At 43.7% G+C, this 17,792-nt stretch overlaps 1 protein-coding gene across 4 annotated transcripts in view; it reads left to right on the top strand.

Moving 5' to 3' along the window:
- Positions 1-7,152, top strand: part of ldlrad3 (low density lipoprotein receptor class A domain containing 3) — a 113,180-nt gene extending 106,028 nt beyond the window's left edge. For 2 of the 4 annotated variants that reach the window (XM_080190519.1, XM_080190517.1), the window contains exon 6: positions 343-7,152. In XM_080190519.1, the coding sequence (XP_080046645.1) occupies positions 343-529 (187 nt within the window). In that variant the 3' untranslated portion in view covers positions 530-7,152. Of the gene's footprint in view, positions 1-339 lie in introns of all 4 variants that reach the window. The other 2 variants (XM_080190518.1, XM_080190516.1) reach the window with 1 other exon arrangement.
- The last annotated feature ends 10,640 nt before the right edge of the window (positions 7,153-17,792 follow it).

Genomic DNA, 17,792 nt, shown 5'->3' with positions numbered 1-17,792 from the left:
CATTAAGAGGATCATGTAATCTTCTCCTGAGGCTGGAACTGAACCTGGGCCCCTGGCGCTGTGAGGCAGCAGTCCCAGTCACCCCGATTCACCAAACTTTGTTTAGAATTTGCTACACAATTCAGTGTGACACTCAGAGGGTTAAATGATATCAGAGCTGAATATAAATTAGGAGCTCAAGTTAACATGAATGTTGCTTCATGCTGCCCTTGAAACTATTCACTGGTGAGTCCCGAAGGCCATTAAGCACCTATTGAAAATCCCCAGAGTTTCAATCAGTCTCAAACATCTTCTTTAACGGTCTATGTGTTTTCGTACTCAGTTTCTTCTTTCCACCAGCAGACCACCGTGGTTCGACCTCCCCCCTCCGCCGTACCTCTCAAACACAGAGATTCCCAGCCACCCAGAGCTGCCCCCGTATCGCTCCAGGGCAGGGAGCACTTTGAGCACTGAACATGCCAGCAGCCTACAGGAGAGTGCTGAAATGAGAGACTGCCTGCTCAACACCAGACTGGGGGAGGGACTGTGAGCACCTTCGCAAACAAAGCAGTGGAATGGCAGTGGTGTTCTTGCACTAGCTATTATTTAAAGAGCCTTCATTGAAGGATTTAAACTCAAGAAGCAAAGGAAAGAAGATTATACACTTTAATCTTGTTGACTTGTTTTGTCTTTTCATTATGAAGGCACAATCCTGGCAACCAGCTGTGAGATCCTGAGTAACACAATCCAGTCGTTTTACTGATGTTTGACCCTGGAGGCTTGTGATCCATCAGTGACGGCCAATCAATTGTCCTTAATCATGGGTGGCCAGTTAGGACCACCTTGTAGCCATCACTGTGGAGCAGCCTGGAGAATGGACTGTAAATCTAAAACAGTAAATACAGGAATGTGAAATGTGGAGATGCATGATTTTTGACAGGTCCCAGTACAAATGATGCGGTGCGCAATGATGCAACCAAGATGTAAAAAGATGTTGTGAATCACTGGAGACCTTCAAGTGGCATGTCTGAACATAATGGAAATGAGCAGAGTTCTGCAGGTTTTATTGATTGTGTTGCTAGGCCTAAATGTAGATTCTACATTTCAGAATCTAAAAGTCTGTACATTCTGGCACCTCTTCTATTGGTATTCAATAGAAAAGTGTTACTGAATATCACGTGAGGCAGCAATTTATTTAGCTCTTCCTTTTCTTTCTTAACTCTTCCCCAGATAGACACATAGCTAGCTGCACCCATACAGTGTCCCTGAGTGCAGTGTGTTCTGGAGCAGTGTCCCTGAGTGCAGAGTGTTCTGGAGCAGTGTCCCTGAGTGCAGTGAGTCCTGGAGCAGTGTCCCTGAGTGCAGTGAGTCCTGGAGCAGTGTCCCTGAGTGCAGAGTGTTCTGGAGCAGTGTCCCTGAGTGCAGTGTGTTCTGGAGCAGTGTCCCCGAGCGCAGCGCGTTCGGGAGCCGTGTCCCCGAGTGCAGTGAGCCCTGGAGCCGTGTCCCCGAGTCCTGGAGCCGTGTCCCCAAGCGCAGCGCGTTCGGGAGCCGTGTCCCCAAGCGCAGCGCGTTCGGGAGCCGTGTCCCCGAGCGCAGCGCGTTCGGGAGCCGTGTCCCTGAATACAAAATCTGTTTGATCAAAGTCTTACTGCCCCACATCTGGGTGTCATTAGAACAGCTGTTTCCAAATATAAGACAAAGGTGCACAGCAACATAGCTGAGGAAAGTTTGCAGCTGTTTCCTTACAGTGTCAGAGTTGGTTTTTAACTGTTGCCTATTGTGCTGATGGAAATACCAAAGTTCACCGTGATTTTGAGAATAATGATGTGCTTGAAGGTACATTTTTCAAACCAAGGTCTTTAACTAAGCAACACTGCCCTGTGGAATGTCATTTAATTAAGAGTTGGAACCCTCTCTGAGCAACATCACCCATAACACCTCCGAGTGTTTCAGGTTTCAGTCACTTGGACACGTTGCGACATCATGAAGAGCTGATGACAAAAAGTACACCAGCTGTTCCAAAAAAATTCTCACTCGATAAATTTGCACCTTTCCAAGCTCAGACTTGCTGTGTATTTCCAACAGTTGTAGTTTGTATTCTGAGATTTTCTTCCAAAACACTGGTAGTGTCCAATTATGTTTGTCTGGCTTTTATAACTATCCAGACCATTGCAGTGTCCTTGCTGCAGTGTCTCATGCTCTTATTAAGGTGATTCCTTTTAACTAGTTAAGCAGAACCATTGACCCATTTTGTTAAGGATGTTTTTATTATTTCACTGCACATAAGGGAAACCTTCCCAACACTGTGTATTCAATGCCATTATACCTTTGCCAAGTAAAACATTCAGAATGTAGGCACACTTACAACTCAAGAAAGGTAAACAACTTCAGTTCTGCAAAGATGAGTTCCATTGTACCAAAGGCCCTCCAATTATATAAAGTTCCTCTGTACAAGCTTCTTGTACCACATCCTCCTCACACTGCAATAAATAGTGGAAAACCATTAGTGTTAGATAGATTCATGCAGTTCCCGTTTTATAGAATACCGCTGTATGTTGTAGAATTCTGCCAAAGCAAATCCTCCTATGGACTAATATTGCACTATACCAAGCCCCGTTGCATTTCATATGATTCTACAATATATAGCCCCCTTTTGGATAAAATTACATTGCCACAATCCGTCATGATACAAAATTCCCAGCATTAAGGCCTCATCCAAGTCACAGAATTTGTATGATGCCGGAGGAGGGCATGTAGCCCATCATGTTTGCGGTGGCTCTCTGCATCAGCAATTTCCTTAGTGCTATTCTCTTTCCTTCTCATAACCCTGCATATTATTCCCTTTGAAATAACAGTCTAATTCCCTTTTGAATGCCTCGATTGAACCTGCCTCCAGCCACATTCTCAGACAGTGCGTTCTGGCATGAAAATGTTCTTCTCATGTCACTTATACAAATTGCCCTAAATCTCTTCTCGGTCTTTTCATGAATGAGGACACTTCCTCCCTATCTGCTCTTTCTAGACCCCTCAGGATTTTGAATTCCTCTGACAAACCCAAGAGGCAGGATTTCCCAGGTGCGCTGATCCCGATACCGGAAAATTCTCTCCAAGGTCAGCGGACATTTCCACTCCAATTCCAGTAGTGGGTGAAATGGGAAAATTTGCCCCAACATGTCTCGTCAACTTTAATAATTGAAATTCTCTTCCTGGGAACCATTCTTGTGATCCTTTTATGTACTCTCTCCAATGCTTGCACATCTTTACCAAAGTGTGGTACCCAGAACTGGATGTAGTACTCCAGCTGAAACCAAAATATTGTCTTATACAAGTTCAACAAAGCTTCCTTGCTGTTATACCACCTTTCATAAAGCCTAGGATACTTTAAACATTCTTTTGACCTGACCTGCCACCTTTAATGGCTTATGCATATATAAACCTAAGTCCCTCTGCTTTGAACCCTGTTTAGAACTACACACAATATCGTCTTTCTATGCTCTCCAACCAAAAGGAATAATTCCACATTTCTCTGCGCTGAACTTAGTTTGCCACTTGCCCACCCTTCCACCTGTCAAAGTCCTTCTGAAGTTTTATCCTCCTCACAGTTATGTGGCAGTTTTCGGGCCACGCTCATTCCAAGACTGAAAATCCCACCTGAGGTCAACGGACCTTTGCATGGTCTGCCCTCGCTCACTACGATTCCTGTGGCAGGTGAGATGGGAAAACTCCACTTGCCACCAAGCCCCTCATTCTGTAGAATTCAATTGCACAACACCCCTCTCTACCATTGTTCACAATTTCATTGTGTACCCAACTCTTTCTGTGTAAAATTTCCATGGACACCCAACTCCATTACATAGAATTCCTTTATAGAACCAACTATTGCATATAGTTCCCTTATATAACCATCTCTTCTCCCCCACCCGCCACATACACAAAGATCCCACCCCCTACATGTACAAGGGGACACCCCCACAGATAAGGGGACCCCCTCCAATGGAATTATGGAGAGGAACTCTCCTTGAACTGAACCCTGGCATTGCATACTGGCAGAAGGAGCAACCCCCAATGGAGTAGGTGGACGCATTCCCTTACAAAGAAGCACCCAGACAGTGGAGTTCCTCAGAAGGGTACAAGACAGTGCTGGTTACTGTCTGGGTATGTCTCTCTCCCCCCTGACGTTTCTGAGCAGAACTTCATTACATTACTGGCAAGGGGTGGAAAAATCAAAAGACAACATCTTTCTGGCAAAATTCTAGTTTCCTGACTCTTACAAAATCGTAGCCAGCACATACACACACATATCACCTTGTACAAAATTAAAATATACAAAGTAATTTTCCTCAATGCAGAATCACATTTCACTTCCTTGAACTCCCATTGTTTTGCTGAATCATACTTGGTACCAAACCCCATCCCATTGTAAACAATCCCACTGTACCAAACCCCATCCCATTGTAAACAATCCCACTGTACCAAACCCCATCCCATGGTAAACAATCCCAAACCCCATCCCATTGTTAACAATCCCACTGTACCAAACCCCATCCCATTGTTAACAATCCCACTGTACCAAACCCCATCCCATTGTTAACAATCCCACTGTACCAAACCCCATCCCATTGTTAACAATCCCACTGTACCAAACCCCATCCCATCGTTAACAATCCCACTGTACCAAACCCCATCCCATTGTAAACCCCCACCGTACCAAACTCCATCCCATTGTAAACAATCCCACCAGTGCCACAATTGCACACGGTTTTTTTGAAACTGAACATATCTTTCATTGTAAAGTACATGAGTATCACAGCGACAATTCAATGTGGTGTGATCAATCCTGAAAATAGTTCAATATTTAAAACTAAATTCCTCTCCAATAACATGAGCAAAATCGGATTAGCAGGAAACGATTTACACTTCAGGACAAAAATCATTTGTAGAAATTAGGTGCATTTAGCAACAGTTATTCAGCCCATTATTTTATCACTGCAGCACAGTACCACAGTACATATTGATGGTGTTCTACATCCATGCTTTGTGATGCATAAAACTATGTTGGATGCACTTGTATAATTGAATTTGAAAAAGTACCTCATCTTGTCTCTCAGGAACTAAATAACAAACTGAATCCAAATCAGCCTTTTTAAACATTAGCGGCATCTGTTCTGTCCCTCATCAAATCTCCTGCTTCTTCATACAGTCTGGAAAGAATTGTTTGTGAAACGTCAGAGGAAGCACATTTTAAAAATGTTTTTAATTTAGGTTTTGATAGCATGCAGCAAGTTGGGGTCTCTGTTAGAGAGTGTGGGCAGAATTCTCCCATTTTGAGGCTAAGTGCTGTGGTGGGTGAGGGTAGTGTGGAGGCTGGCAGGAAATCACGCCAATCTTTCAGCCCTGTTAATCATGCAACCAGCTGTCTTCTGTCGTATTCAGTAGCAGGGCAGGCCTGGACGGCATGTAGTCCACCATTGTATCCATGTGGCATGTTCAAAAGATATCCAATATCACTGATCCACAATCAAAGAAAGCAGAAAGACCTCCTACCAAAGATAATGGATCCGGCAACATTCTGAGGCTGAAAGATGGATCCTCGCCAGGACATTGAATCTGCAATGGCTACCTGTAAATGCCCCCAACTCACTAATGTGGTATTCCAGAGTTAAGGAATACAGACAGCCTCCATCCTAAATTCAGGAGGGGATGGCGTAATGGTATTGTCACTGGTGTAGGAATCCAAGATCCAGAGTAACACTCTGGGGATTAGATTCAAATTCCTCCCCAGCAGCTGGTGAAATTTGCATTCAGTAAATATTCTGGAATTATAATGATGACGATCATGTTGATTATCATAAAAAACCTACCTGGTTCACTCCTGTATTTTAGAGAGGGAAATCTGCCGTCCTTACCTGGTCTGGCCTATATGCAACACCTGATCTACAGCAATGTGAATGACTCTTAAATGCCTTTCAAAATGGCCAAGCAAGCCACTGACATAAAGGGCAATTAGGGCTGGGCAGTAAATGCTGGCTCCACAGGCAATGTCCACATCCCCTGAATGAATTACAAAAAGCTCCAGGTATTGTTAAGAAGAGTCCCGACATCTGCACGCCACATGGTTCCAAAAGTATTTCCCACAAGCGAGTATTCCATTAGCATTGTGAAAAATCTGGCATGGGGGATTGGGCCTTCATCTGCATCCCATTATCGGGATGCAAATGGAGTTCATTCCATTCCCTGGCAGGTTTTCTGACCCACCATGGCAGGCACCAGTAGAAGATCTCGCTTTAAATTAATTCTGGTGTGAAACCAACTTCTGGGCCTCCTGCCATATTCTCCCCACCCCACCAACACCCATCATTGACCCCACTGGTGTGGACTTGGTAAAATTCTACTTCTATCTACTGTGTGTGTAAAGAGGAGTTATTTTCTTACATACTATGTATTGTTTTCACCATAATATCTATGATGTGACTTGTTCTGCAAATTGAGGAGGTTGGATTTGCAAAATTAAATATTTGAAAAGGAAAGTAAGATATAGAAGATTGTTTAGTTTTCAGATACCACCATAACACTCCCAAACACTCAATCTCCAAAAAAAAATGGCACAGTCAATGAGAAAATTTTTCCTTCCCTCTGGCACCTAGGTTTGAATCCAGTGCAGAGTGATGCAATGGAAGTTCTCCAGCCACAGTGGGTTCTACATGACATGGAGACAATTTAGGAAGTAGTAGGCCGTTCAGCCCTTTGAGTCTACTCTGCCATTCAATGAGATCATGGCTGACCTGTACGTCACATAATCTAGCCATCGTGGCTCAAGGTATCTTGATACTCTTCCCGAACAAAAGTCTACCAGTTTCAGTCTGAAAAGTTCAAGTTGTCTCAACATCCACAATCTTTCGGGGAGAGAAATCAAGATTTCCATGGACCTTTGTGTGAAAAGGTACTTCCTGGTTTTGCTCCTGAATGTCCCAATAATTTAAAGATTACATCCCTTTATTGTTGATTTCTCTGTAGCTACATTGTCTACACCCTTAAATCCCACATTTATTCAATCCCTAAAGAGCACCGGTCCAAAACTCAAGACTCTCACACAGAATCATAGAATGGTTATAGCACAGAAAACGACCATTCAGTCCGTCGTTTCCACACTGCAAGTGCAATTTTGCTAGTTCACCCAACCCCTAGTATCCTTTCCCTGGAATGAAGAATATCTTTTCTCTTCAGGTTCCCTCTTGGAAATGATAATTGAATTTGTCTCCAGCAAATCCCAGGCAGTGCATTTCAGATCCAAATCGCAAGTTAGCAAATGTAAGTCAGGCCAAAGAGTCGCTAATGCTCTAAATATAAATAGAGGTAAATGAGTTGGCACTGTTTTGTTTCACCCATCTCTGGTGTGGAACTATCAGTCTTAAATGATCAATTAGCACTCAAAACAATGATACAGACTTGCAGTGGGCCAGCACAAAGTCAGGAATAGAGCATCTCTACTAAGAGTTGCTTACATTTATACCAGAAATGCACACAGCATTGGGATTCAGACTATGCACTAGGAATGTCAAAGATTCACACATCAGACCTGCTGCTGATGAAAAGTGAGAATGCTTGTTTCTTCACTACTACCATCCTCACTCTCTGCCTTTTGTTCCTTAACACCTTTGTAATTCAATCCCTCCTGCCCTCTAACCCATCCCTGATCTTCCCTTTATTACTCCACCCGCTTCCTCAAATGTGAAAAACATTTCTGCTCCTCTTCAGGTCCAAAGAAGGGTTTTATGACAAAGAATCATCCAGACTCAAAACATTGACTCTGTTCTTTCCCTCTTTTAGGGCAAAACAAATAAACTAACTCAAATGAACTCAGGGACAAAGTAAAAAGGGCAGCTCCCCAAAAGGAGGGGGAACAGCCTGAACAGAACCCAAGTACAAAGGAAACTTAAAACATTAAATCATAATGTGATTGTTGGGGTCTGTAATACACCCCAGCCCCTGCGGTGCCCAATGGGCACGGAAGGCATCAACTGCGCCCGTAGACACCGCATGCTTCCTCTTCAGGGACACCTGGCTGTGAACATACCCGCAGTACGGGGCAGACAGTCAGGATGGACAACCCCGTCAATCGCCTGCTGCCTGGACCTGTTAATGGCGCATCTCACCAGGGCTCTGTTCTCTCTCCACAGATGCGTCGGACCTGCAGAGATTTTCCAGTAATTTCTGTTTGTTTCTCTCCTACGCATTGTCTCCCCTATGAGATTTGGTGAGATTTGAACTAATTCTGAGGCATTACTGATTTAGTGCAGGAAAAACATCAACCCCCTAGACTTGCTATAATTTCTTCTAGATATATTAAGTTGCCTTGAGGCCTGATATTGAATCATTTATTAATGAATAGACCTTGATACCAATAAGTTGGAATTTGTTGTTTTAAAGGCTCTGTAATTTAATTTCAGTTTATTGAACTGAAGTAATCTCATCTGTTTTCATGGCCATGTGCAGTATAATAAGTATAAGATACAATCTGTCCAATTTTTAAACAGTCTGTTGATCTTGTAGAGGCAACAGGGGTTTCAGCAGCTGCTGGAGAGTTGGCAGAAACCCCTGTCACCCCTTTTCAGGAAGGCCTACCACATCATATGCTATTCAGGTATTTGGCAGACCAAGTGGCAAGCCTCCCCTCCCCCAGGATTAAGGACCCAGCCTCTGGATGGAAGTCCTGTCCAACAAGAGCAGCCAACCAATTAGAAGGCAGTCTTTACTTAGCAACACCACCAGGAAGGCAGTGGCTGCAACTGGTACTGTACCCATCCACCCAAGGTTGGATCCAGGCACAGGCAAGTGATAGTAGGGAGGGTTGTTAAAAGCCAGAGGGTTGTTGACCAAGGACAGGGATGGATGTCAAGAACAAGGGCAGGGAGGCAGCTCTCAGAGGCATCCCCATGTCCCGATGCCAGATCCGTTGATCAGACAATGAATGTCTTTGAACAAGGGAACACCCTCCCCAATCCCTCACTCCATCCACCCCTCCAGGTCCCCTAGGACACATGCCACGGAATGCTTGTCACGCTCCCCACATGTTGAGCCACTCTGCCCACTGCTGAGACAAGGTCCATAATTGGGTATTTGCCATTAGTGACAGGGCAGAAAGGCCACCAGGGACTTAATTGGGGTGAGGAAGAGATGGTGACCAGGTCCTTACCCACCATCATCCTGTCTGATTAAATGACCCTCGTCATGAGGAAGGGCACACAATTCTACTGACAGTCTCAGACACATTTGTACTTTCGGTTCAGCTGAGTTGTCAGCGGTGTATTCAAAAAGCTAGTATCAAACTTGGATGTTAATACCTCACAAGAGTCATTATTTTTTGTTTCCCGGAAATAAATTCATCACCCTCGCAAAACCACGAGCATAAGCAGAAATGTTGGCATTCAAATAGTGTGTATTTTGACAGAAAAGAATGAAGTTTATAAATTGCAGTTACCATGAAGCTGTTTATGACTAGGAATCTGTATACATTACAGAGTAAATAGCAGTGTCGCATTATTGCTGCAGTTTCTCTCGAGTGATTTGTGGTTGAAGATTGCTCTGTGAAGGACTCTGTCCTTTTTGACCTCAATCAATAGGTGACTTTGTTCTGGCCAACAGCAAGAGACTCAAACATGGTGTGTTTCTGTTATTAAATTATTTCCTCATTCTCACCCCCCCCCCCCCGCAACTTCTCCAACAGTAACCCCCCTCACAAGGTATTTGTGGCCAGAAGGAGAATCCTCTATTAGAAAATCTGCTGAACAGCTGCCTTAGGGCAGAGTGCCTGATTCCCTCTTCTTATTGTGAGGAGTATGGAGGGATGGGCTTTAGCCAGGCTGCTCTCACTTCCCATCTATTTCTTCCAGTAGTACTTTTCATAGACAGTGCCTTGGTTTAGCATCTCGTATGGCAACTCTAATAGTGCAGCACCCAGTACTGCAGTGTGAGTGTAAATTTTTTACTGACGACCCTGGAGTAGGGCTTGAACCCACCACCTTCTGAGCCAGAGATGAGAGAGATAGTAATGAGCTATGGTTAATGTTTTAGGTTCTTAAATTTACAAGCAGGGAATAGGTAGAATTCACAAAGACAGCTCTTTAAAAGTGTATTTTTGATTCCAGCAGTTTCAGTTTTGGTTTTGAAGTGGATGTGTCTGCTCTGGAAACCATTCTTACTTAGCACTATTGTGGTGAGTAAAACAAGACAATCAGTTCTCGGGAAAATATTGTATTCCAACACACCAGGCAACATCTTCTACTTGTTTTTTTTTCCACAGCCAGCAGTGGAGCTGTCAGCGGTCTATTTACCTCAGATTACACATCAGGTACTGATCTGATCAATTCAGCCTTTCCCATTCTTTCCTACATCAGCCCAGCAGTAAGGTTAGCAGCAGTAAAGCATTCTTCCTGTTTCACCTGTACCATGAACCACACTGGAAAATGCTCCCTATATATTGGTTTCATTAGATCATAAGACCACAATATATAGGAGCAGGATTAGGCCATTCGGCCCATCAAGTCTGTTCCACCATTTGTTCATGGCAAAGATTCTCATCCCCATTTTCCTGCCTTTCCCTGTAACCTTTGATCCCCTTATTAATCAAGAATCTATCTATCTCTGTCTTAAAGACACTCGACGACCTGGCCTCCACAACCTTCTGTGGCAATGAATTCCACAAATTCACCACCCTCTGGCTGAAGAAATTCCTCCTCATCTCAGTTTTAAAGGAGCGTCCCTTCACTCTGAGGTTGTGCCCTCAAGTTCTAGTCTCTCCTACTAGTGGAAACATCCTCTCCATGTCCACTCTATCTAAGCCTCTCATTAATGCTTCCCTTTGGTCTCTCTCTCTGTCTTTGCTTCCTTTCCTTGTCCTGTACTGGTCTGCTGTTAGACTTCTGGCAAGTCCAATTCTTCAGCCCACCAGGAGGAGGAGAAGGCCGTGAGTTGCCTATGACTCTCAAGTACTATTTTGGACAGGAATCTTGACTTTGGCATTGTTGCATTCACATACCATACAGCACACACATACGTATGGCATATACACAAAAAAAAAGACATTGAGTGGGATTTTCTGGTCCTTCCTGCTGTGGGGATATTCCAGTCCTGCAGAAATGGATCCTCCCCTCCCCCTCCCATGACGGGTTCCCCTGTAACGGAAGGACAAGCCACATAAAACGCTGTATTCACCTGCCAGTGACCAATGACGGACCATCTCCACCACTGAAAAACATGTTGTGGGAAGGGGTTGGAAAATCCCAGCTGTAATAAAGAAACAATTCATTGTGCAAAGGGTGGTTGAAATCTGGAACTCCCTCCCCCAGCAGGCTTTGAGTACAGGGTAAATCAAAATGTTCGAGACTAAAGAGAACTGATTTTTAATTAAAGCAGAAAGTGCTGAAAGAACTCAGCGGGTCTGACAATGTCTGTGGAGAGAGAAACACAGTTTTAAGGCTATGATGCTTCTTTGGAATTGATGGGCATGGGGAACTAGAGATATGGAGCAACAACTGGATGAATGAAAGTTAGACCAGAACACTCAGGATCTGAGTTGCCAGCACTATACTGGCATGTATGGATGGAGGAGTTTGGAGAGCTAGGAAGGTCCAAAGGAACCTGGAACCAGGAACAGAGATTATGGATTTGATATGCTCAGGCACAGTGAATGGAAATCAGAGCTGACAGAGGAACAGATCAAGATGTAAGATAGAATGCAGATGACAATGTTCTGGAAAAGTTATCGTTTATGTAGGATGGATTTTGGAAGATGAGTCAGGAGGTGCGTGCATGAAAAATGAGTTGTGGATAAGAGTTGCAGTGGATGTGAGAAGTACTTGCAATGCAGCAGGGATCTGAGGAATGGTTATGATGTGTGAACTTTGAGTTTGAGTCAAACAGAACACTGTGCACAATCGAGTCTAGTCTGAATTAGTAGCCAGAAAAAAGCACACAGGGCTAGATTGTGGACTATGTGGTGAGAGCAGGAGAACATTTCTGCCTTATCCATAACTTGATGTCGGGTAAGGAGTCATCATGCACAGTAGTGGTGCCAGGGAGCTCAAGCTGTGTGCACCGTCTCAGCATTCACTTGGAAACTAGCTCCTTATCCATGGATGTAATCACATAGACAAGGGAAGAAGGAAAGCAAGGCTAGTGTTAGGAGTGAGAGGAATGCTGACAAAGTGGATTGCAGATATAGAAAAGGAAGTGATGTTTGACCAAGTTTGAAGTGAGGTCATTTAAGGGTAAAAAGCACATCACAGTCACGGAGGATGTATATAACTTTCAGAAACTGTGGACAGGGCAGAGACAGGAGCAAACATGATTCAAAAGTATCTGTACGTACACAAAACATATGCGGAACATACATACATATAATATTCAAATGCCTGTAACACACATAGCAGGCTAATTTTTTTTGTGGAATTATGTGGACACAGTCAGAGATGGGTAGACAGGTATGCAAAATTGCAAGCGGTGGCACGGTTTCTGGACCCTTTTCCGACGTGAGGCAACTTTCATCTTGTCTTCAGGATGGGGGGGTCTGGCAACCCATCCAAAAATGTAAATGATCAGTTGAGCTTGATAAGCTGCCCTGTAACCACTCGCAAAGGGCCAGTCTGCAAGCTTTAACCTACTGCATGGGATCAATGAAGGATCCCAAACTCAACACGCAGGTATGAATACAGCAAAGAGCAGTTGTGGTGTCAGGAAACTCTGTAAGCAGGGATAGCCCATCAGGCTTTGGTACGTGGTTGCCAGTTGAGCTCTCTAAGAATTAGACCGCTGGAGATTTATTCTAGGGAGGGAGGCTCAAGCTGCCATTTTTATGTGGGGCAGAGGAGTCAGGGCCTGGCAACCCCTGACTGAACAGCTGAAGGCAAGAAGGACCAGACTTAGCGATGGAGATAGAGTGCAGCAGTGATGTGGAGCAGTGGATATGGACAGCTGAGAAAGAGTTCCAATGAGAATAAACGCCGGCTACTGATAACGTTTGCTATTCCGAAACTTGCCTGGTGTGGTGGACTGTCCTGCCACTACAGGGAATGGTATTGCACTCCATACTGCCACATCCTCTAGCAGAGGACCCCGGGAGATATCAGAGAACATTGGCAATGTTCTGGGAGGCCCTTTTACCCTCCTATTGGACTGCCCTGCTGCCTTCTGCACCTCTCTTTCCAATGGCCAGCATCATATTGCTTTCAGTGCCCCCTTTAAATAGGGTCTCTCCTTTGGATTGTCCCTCCTCCCCATGCTCACTGCCCATAATTAGGCAGCTAGCTTGATATTGGACCGATTGAGGCCAGGTTGATAAAAATGTGCATGCTGGCTTTATTGGTGTTGCGGGGTCAAAACCAGGAATTTTTCCAGATGTTGGGACCTGATCCCAGGATGAAACACCAGTTCAGAATGTGCAGAGAACACCCACAGATAAACAGCAGCCACCTTATAGTGTATGCACCGGTTTAGGGAGCTAGAACTTCCTTTAAAGAGGGGAGGTGACAACACAGTTGTATTGTCACTGCACTAATAATCCAGAGACCCAGGATAATGCCCTGGGGACAGGTTCGAACCCCACCAAAGCATATTGTGAAATTTGAATGAAATGAAAATCTGGAATTAGATAACCATGCAACCATTATTGATTGTGGTTAAAAACTCATCCGGTTCAAGTGCCCTTTAAGGAAAGACATCTGCCATCTTTACCTGGTCTGGCCTACATATGACACCAGATGCAAGCAACATAGTTGACTTTTAAATGCCCCTTGAAATGGCCTAGCAAGCCACTCAGCTCAAGGGTAATTAGGGATGGAGAATAAATGCCAGCCCAGCCAGCGATACCCACATCCCATGAATGAATAGGGGGAAGAAAAATCAGAGACCCAGCTAATATCATTTTCACTATTAGTTTCAATTATAAGATTTGACCTTTATTCAAATGTCTACACCACTGCCATTCGAGCAGGCAATTCACTACCATCTTCTCAATTAGGGACTAGCAGCCGGCCTCGCCAACAACATTCACACCCTAGGAATGAATAAATAACAAAGTTCTGATGGAGAGACCTGCCCTTTACTGCAATCCCGGTGAAGATGTTCTACTTTAATGCAAGTCCGAAAATACAGTGGAGTCCTGTTCACCAATGAGAGAAAATAACGTTGTAATTGAGTGAAAATCCAATTTTAATACACATTGTGAATTAATCCTGAAGAAAGATCTTACACATAAAATCACAGGAGAATTAGGTTTCAATGCCTATTTTTCTCTCCTAGTCACAGTTTCAGGATTCATTTAAGCTCAAATTCCTGCCACCATTATTGATTTGACTTTGTTTGTGGTATTGATCAACTCCTCTGGAGTCTCCCACTGGCTGAGCTGTTCTCCATTCTCTTCCAGCGTTTGGTTGTATTTTAGTTGTAACATTGTGTTAAACCTTTGATGTTGCTGCTGGTTTGGACAGAACATTCAATAGCACCACACGTTTAGGGACACGTCACTCTGAGCTCTGGTTTCAGAATCAGGTTGTGTAACAGATGGTTCACGTCCCATAAAGAGGGCCGTCTGTCAGCTTCGCACTTACTAACCCAATAGTTACACCCCTGGCTCAGTAAATGGATAGCTCATTGAGGCCTCAACTGAAAGGAAACACTAGGGAGAGAAACCCCACACAGCAGAGCTCATGTGAATTTCCAGCACGTCGTGAAAAATTGTGAAAAATTCCTTTTTCCTCTCAGTGTAATGTCCTGCAGAATCTCTACATCCAACCCAAACTCCACCCCATTCTTGTCTCACCCTGTTCATCAACCCTGCACACAAACATTAAAGACTGCATTATTCAGATGTGTACTAAGTGTTATGTCTTTCATTGTTACCAAGATAAATCGTATCAGAAGCAGTGGAAAATACAGAAAGACTTTGGGAATGCTGCATCGATGACCAGAGCAAATGCTATATGTTCATAGTATGATGGCCATCCAGATAAAATTTTGTAAGCTTCGAAGACAATTTAGATGAGCGGGTGAGAGTTCACAGGCGGAAAGTTTTACTGCTAGTTCTGGTTGGCTGCAGCATCTTAAGAGGTGTTACCATTTGCATAACGTCAGAGTAACTAATAGAACAACTAATGCCAATTTCGAAGCAGTTGATGAGTTCCCTGCCAATTTGGAGAAAAACAATAAAGTGAGTGGCTACTCATCACAACAAGTCTTTAATGTGGATAAGACAGGATTTTATTGGAAGCGTATGCCACTGAGACATATACTTCCAAAGATGAGAAGACTATGTCAGGATTTAAACCCAACAGATTGGACTCTTCTGCTTGGTGTGAATCAGGTTTTCTTGCCACTTAACATGACTTAATAGCTACACTCCAAGGATCAGAGGACAATAGCAATGTCCAAAGCTGACTATTTACATTAAACATCTCCCAGTTCATCAAAGTAACTGGTAGTTGGGATAAACAAATAAGCAGGAGGCCATTTGGCCCTGCTCTACCATTCATTAAGATCATGGCTGATCATCCAGCTCAATAGCCTAATCCTGCTTTTTCTCCCATAACCTTTGATTCCATTCGCCCTAAGTGCTATATCCAGCTTCTCTTGAATACATTCAGTGTTTTGGCATCAACTACTTTCTGTGGTAATGAATTCCACAGGCTCACCACTCTTTGGGTGAAGAAATGTCTCTCATCTCTGTCCTAAATGGTCTGTCCTGAATCCTCAGACTGTGATTCCTGGTTCTGGACTCCCCAACCATTGGGAATATCCTCCCTGCATCTACCCTGTGTAGTCCTGTTAAAATGTTATAAGTCTCAGTGAGATTCCCCCTCATTCATCTGAACTCCAGCAAAAACAATCCTATCCTAGTCAACCTCTCCTTATACATCAATACCCAGAATCAGCCTGGTAAACCTTCTCTGCCCTCCCTCGAGAGCAAGACCATCATTCCTCAAAAAAGACCAAAACTGTACACAATACTCTGAGTGTGGCCTCATCAACTCTTCTGCTTGGTGTCCATCAAGTGTTCAACCACAGTCTTGAAACACTACCTCCTTCAATACTAACATCAAAACAGTTGCCAAGAGCTATCCAACTTATTGAATTAGTAATGGAAATCTTCACCGAGGACAATTCAAATAGAGAACATAGCTTCAAAATGAACAGGGCAATCAATGATGGCATTGACTGCTACAAGAAGACCTACTGACAGAAGAACAATAAAGCTGTTGTTGTACCTGTTAATCCTCAGATACTTTTGACAAGTTTGCTTACTCTAAAGTTTTACCCCGGTGTTCTTATTTGCAAGGTGGACAAAGGGGAAACACAAGTAAAGGTTCAACGAGTTTATTAATAATAACACTATTAACCCTTAATTTACCCATATAAAACAAGAGGATACCCCAGATTCAAGTATACTGCCCACAAAGATGGTTTGGTTAAACTGCCAGTTCAATTCTCTGAGTCCCTTTGGTCCGTCATCACGAAGGTGAGTTTCGATGACAGCTTCTTTCTTCCTTCCTTCCTTCCTTCCTTCCTTCCTTCTCAGGTCAGTCTTCTGGATGGTCAAGTTCACCTCGTTCATTGAGTCTTCACTGCTGGTGTCTGAAAATGTGTCTCTTTATCCCCTGCCTGCTTGCCTTTCCAGAAACTTCTCTGGCTTCTGGCCAATGAGGTCCCGGGAGGGTGTTCCAATACCCAGTGGGTTTCTTGATGTCTGCCTGACAGGACACCAGGGTCCGCCCCCAGGTATCCACCTCTATGCTGTTGCTTACATTTAACTTGTTATCAGATAAGGAACTGCAGGAACTCTTGGTTTCAGAAAGTCTGGCCCGATCTGGGCTTCTAACAATAGGCTGGTGCATTTCAATGGGGTGCAATGATCTCTATTGATCTAAGTATCAATAGAGTGCAATGACCTTTGATGGGTGATTGATGAATCAGACCCAGACATGATTGTGTATTTGTATAATTGGCCTGCCTGAGGTTTGACAGTGTTTGGTTTTAATATGCCCAATTCTTTAATTTAGGATATCCAATTTTATCAGCCTTAAAACTAGGCCCTGTTTATATTACCACACTGTCCAACAGTCTTTGGCTACATTTTTCAAGATCGTTGACACTCCTACCTCTTCATCCCATTAACTTCATTAGTTGTCACTTCTACTATCAAGGTCCACAAACATTACTGGTTTACCAGACAGCAGTGATTGCACCATGCTCCTATCTATCACAGAGACTTGAACAACCAAGCACCTCAGGCAAAGTCCCACCAGTGGCGTCTCTGCAAGATCCTCCAAATCCAGTGATAAAAATGGTGGTCCAACAGTAGAGTACTCTCCCAAGACAACTTGCTCAGCAACAAGGTGCTAATCACTCAAAATCAGTTCTGGTGACATGCTTTATGGGTGATCTCCCTGAGGGGATCAAAAATTCCCACCAATTCCTGGGAGACCTTTGGTCTGTGACCTATGAAAATGGAGAAGGTTCATCCAGGAAAGGGCCAAATACATGGAGACTTAATTGGAAATAGGCAAAGATGAAGTTGAGGGCCAGGTAAAATGAACAAACCCCCAAGCAACTCATTTACCCAGTCCTCTAAGCACCAATGGCCCCACTTGTGACAGAGCCTGTGGATGGCACATTGAACTTAGACATCTGATGATCCATCAAACCAAAGTGGAGCCAATCATCCTCAATCCTGAGAGAAAGGAGACTGGTAAGTGTTATCTCATTTAAATTTACACAGTAATTATTTTAAATTTAGTAATTTCTTTTACTTTACAATTTATTCT

The sequence above is a fragment of the Carcharhinus amblyrhynchos genome, chromosome 6, assembly GCF_965287045.1.
Source record: "Carcharhinus amblyrhynchos chromosome 6, sCarAmb.v2.hapA, whole genome shotgun sequence".
In the NCBI taxonomy this organism is placed as follows: Eukaryota; Metazoa; Chordata; class Chondrichthyes; order Carcharhiniformes; family Carcharhinidae; genus Carcharhinus; species Carcharhinus amblyrhynchos.
Note: the sequence above shows the minus strand (reverse complement) of the source record. Positions and strands in the feature narration are given on the sequence as shown.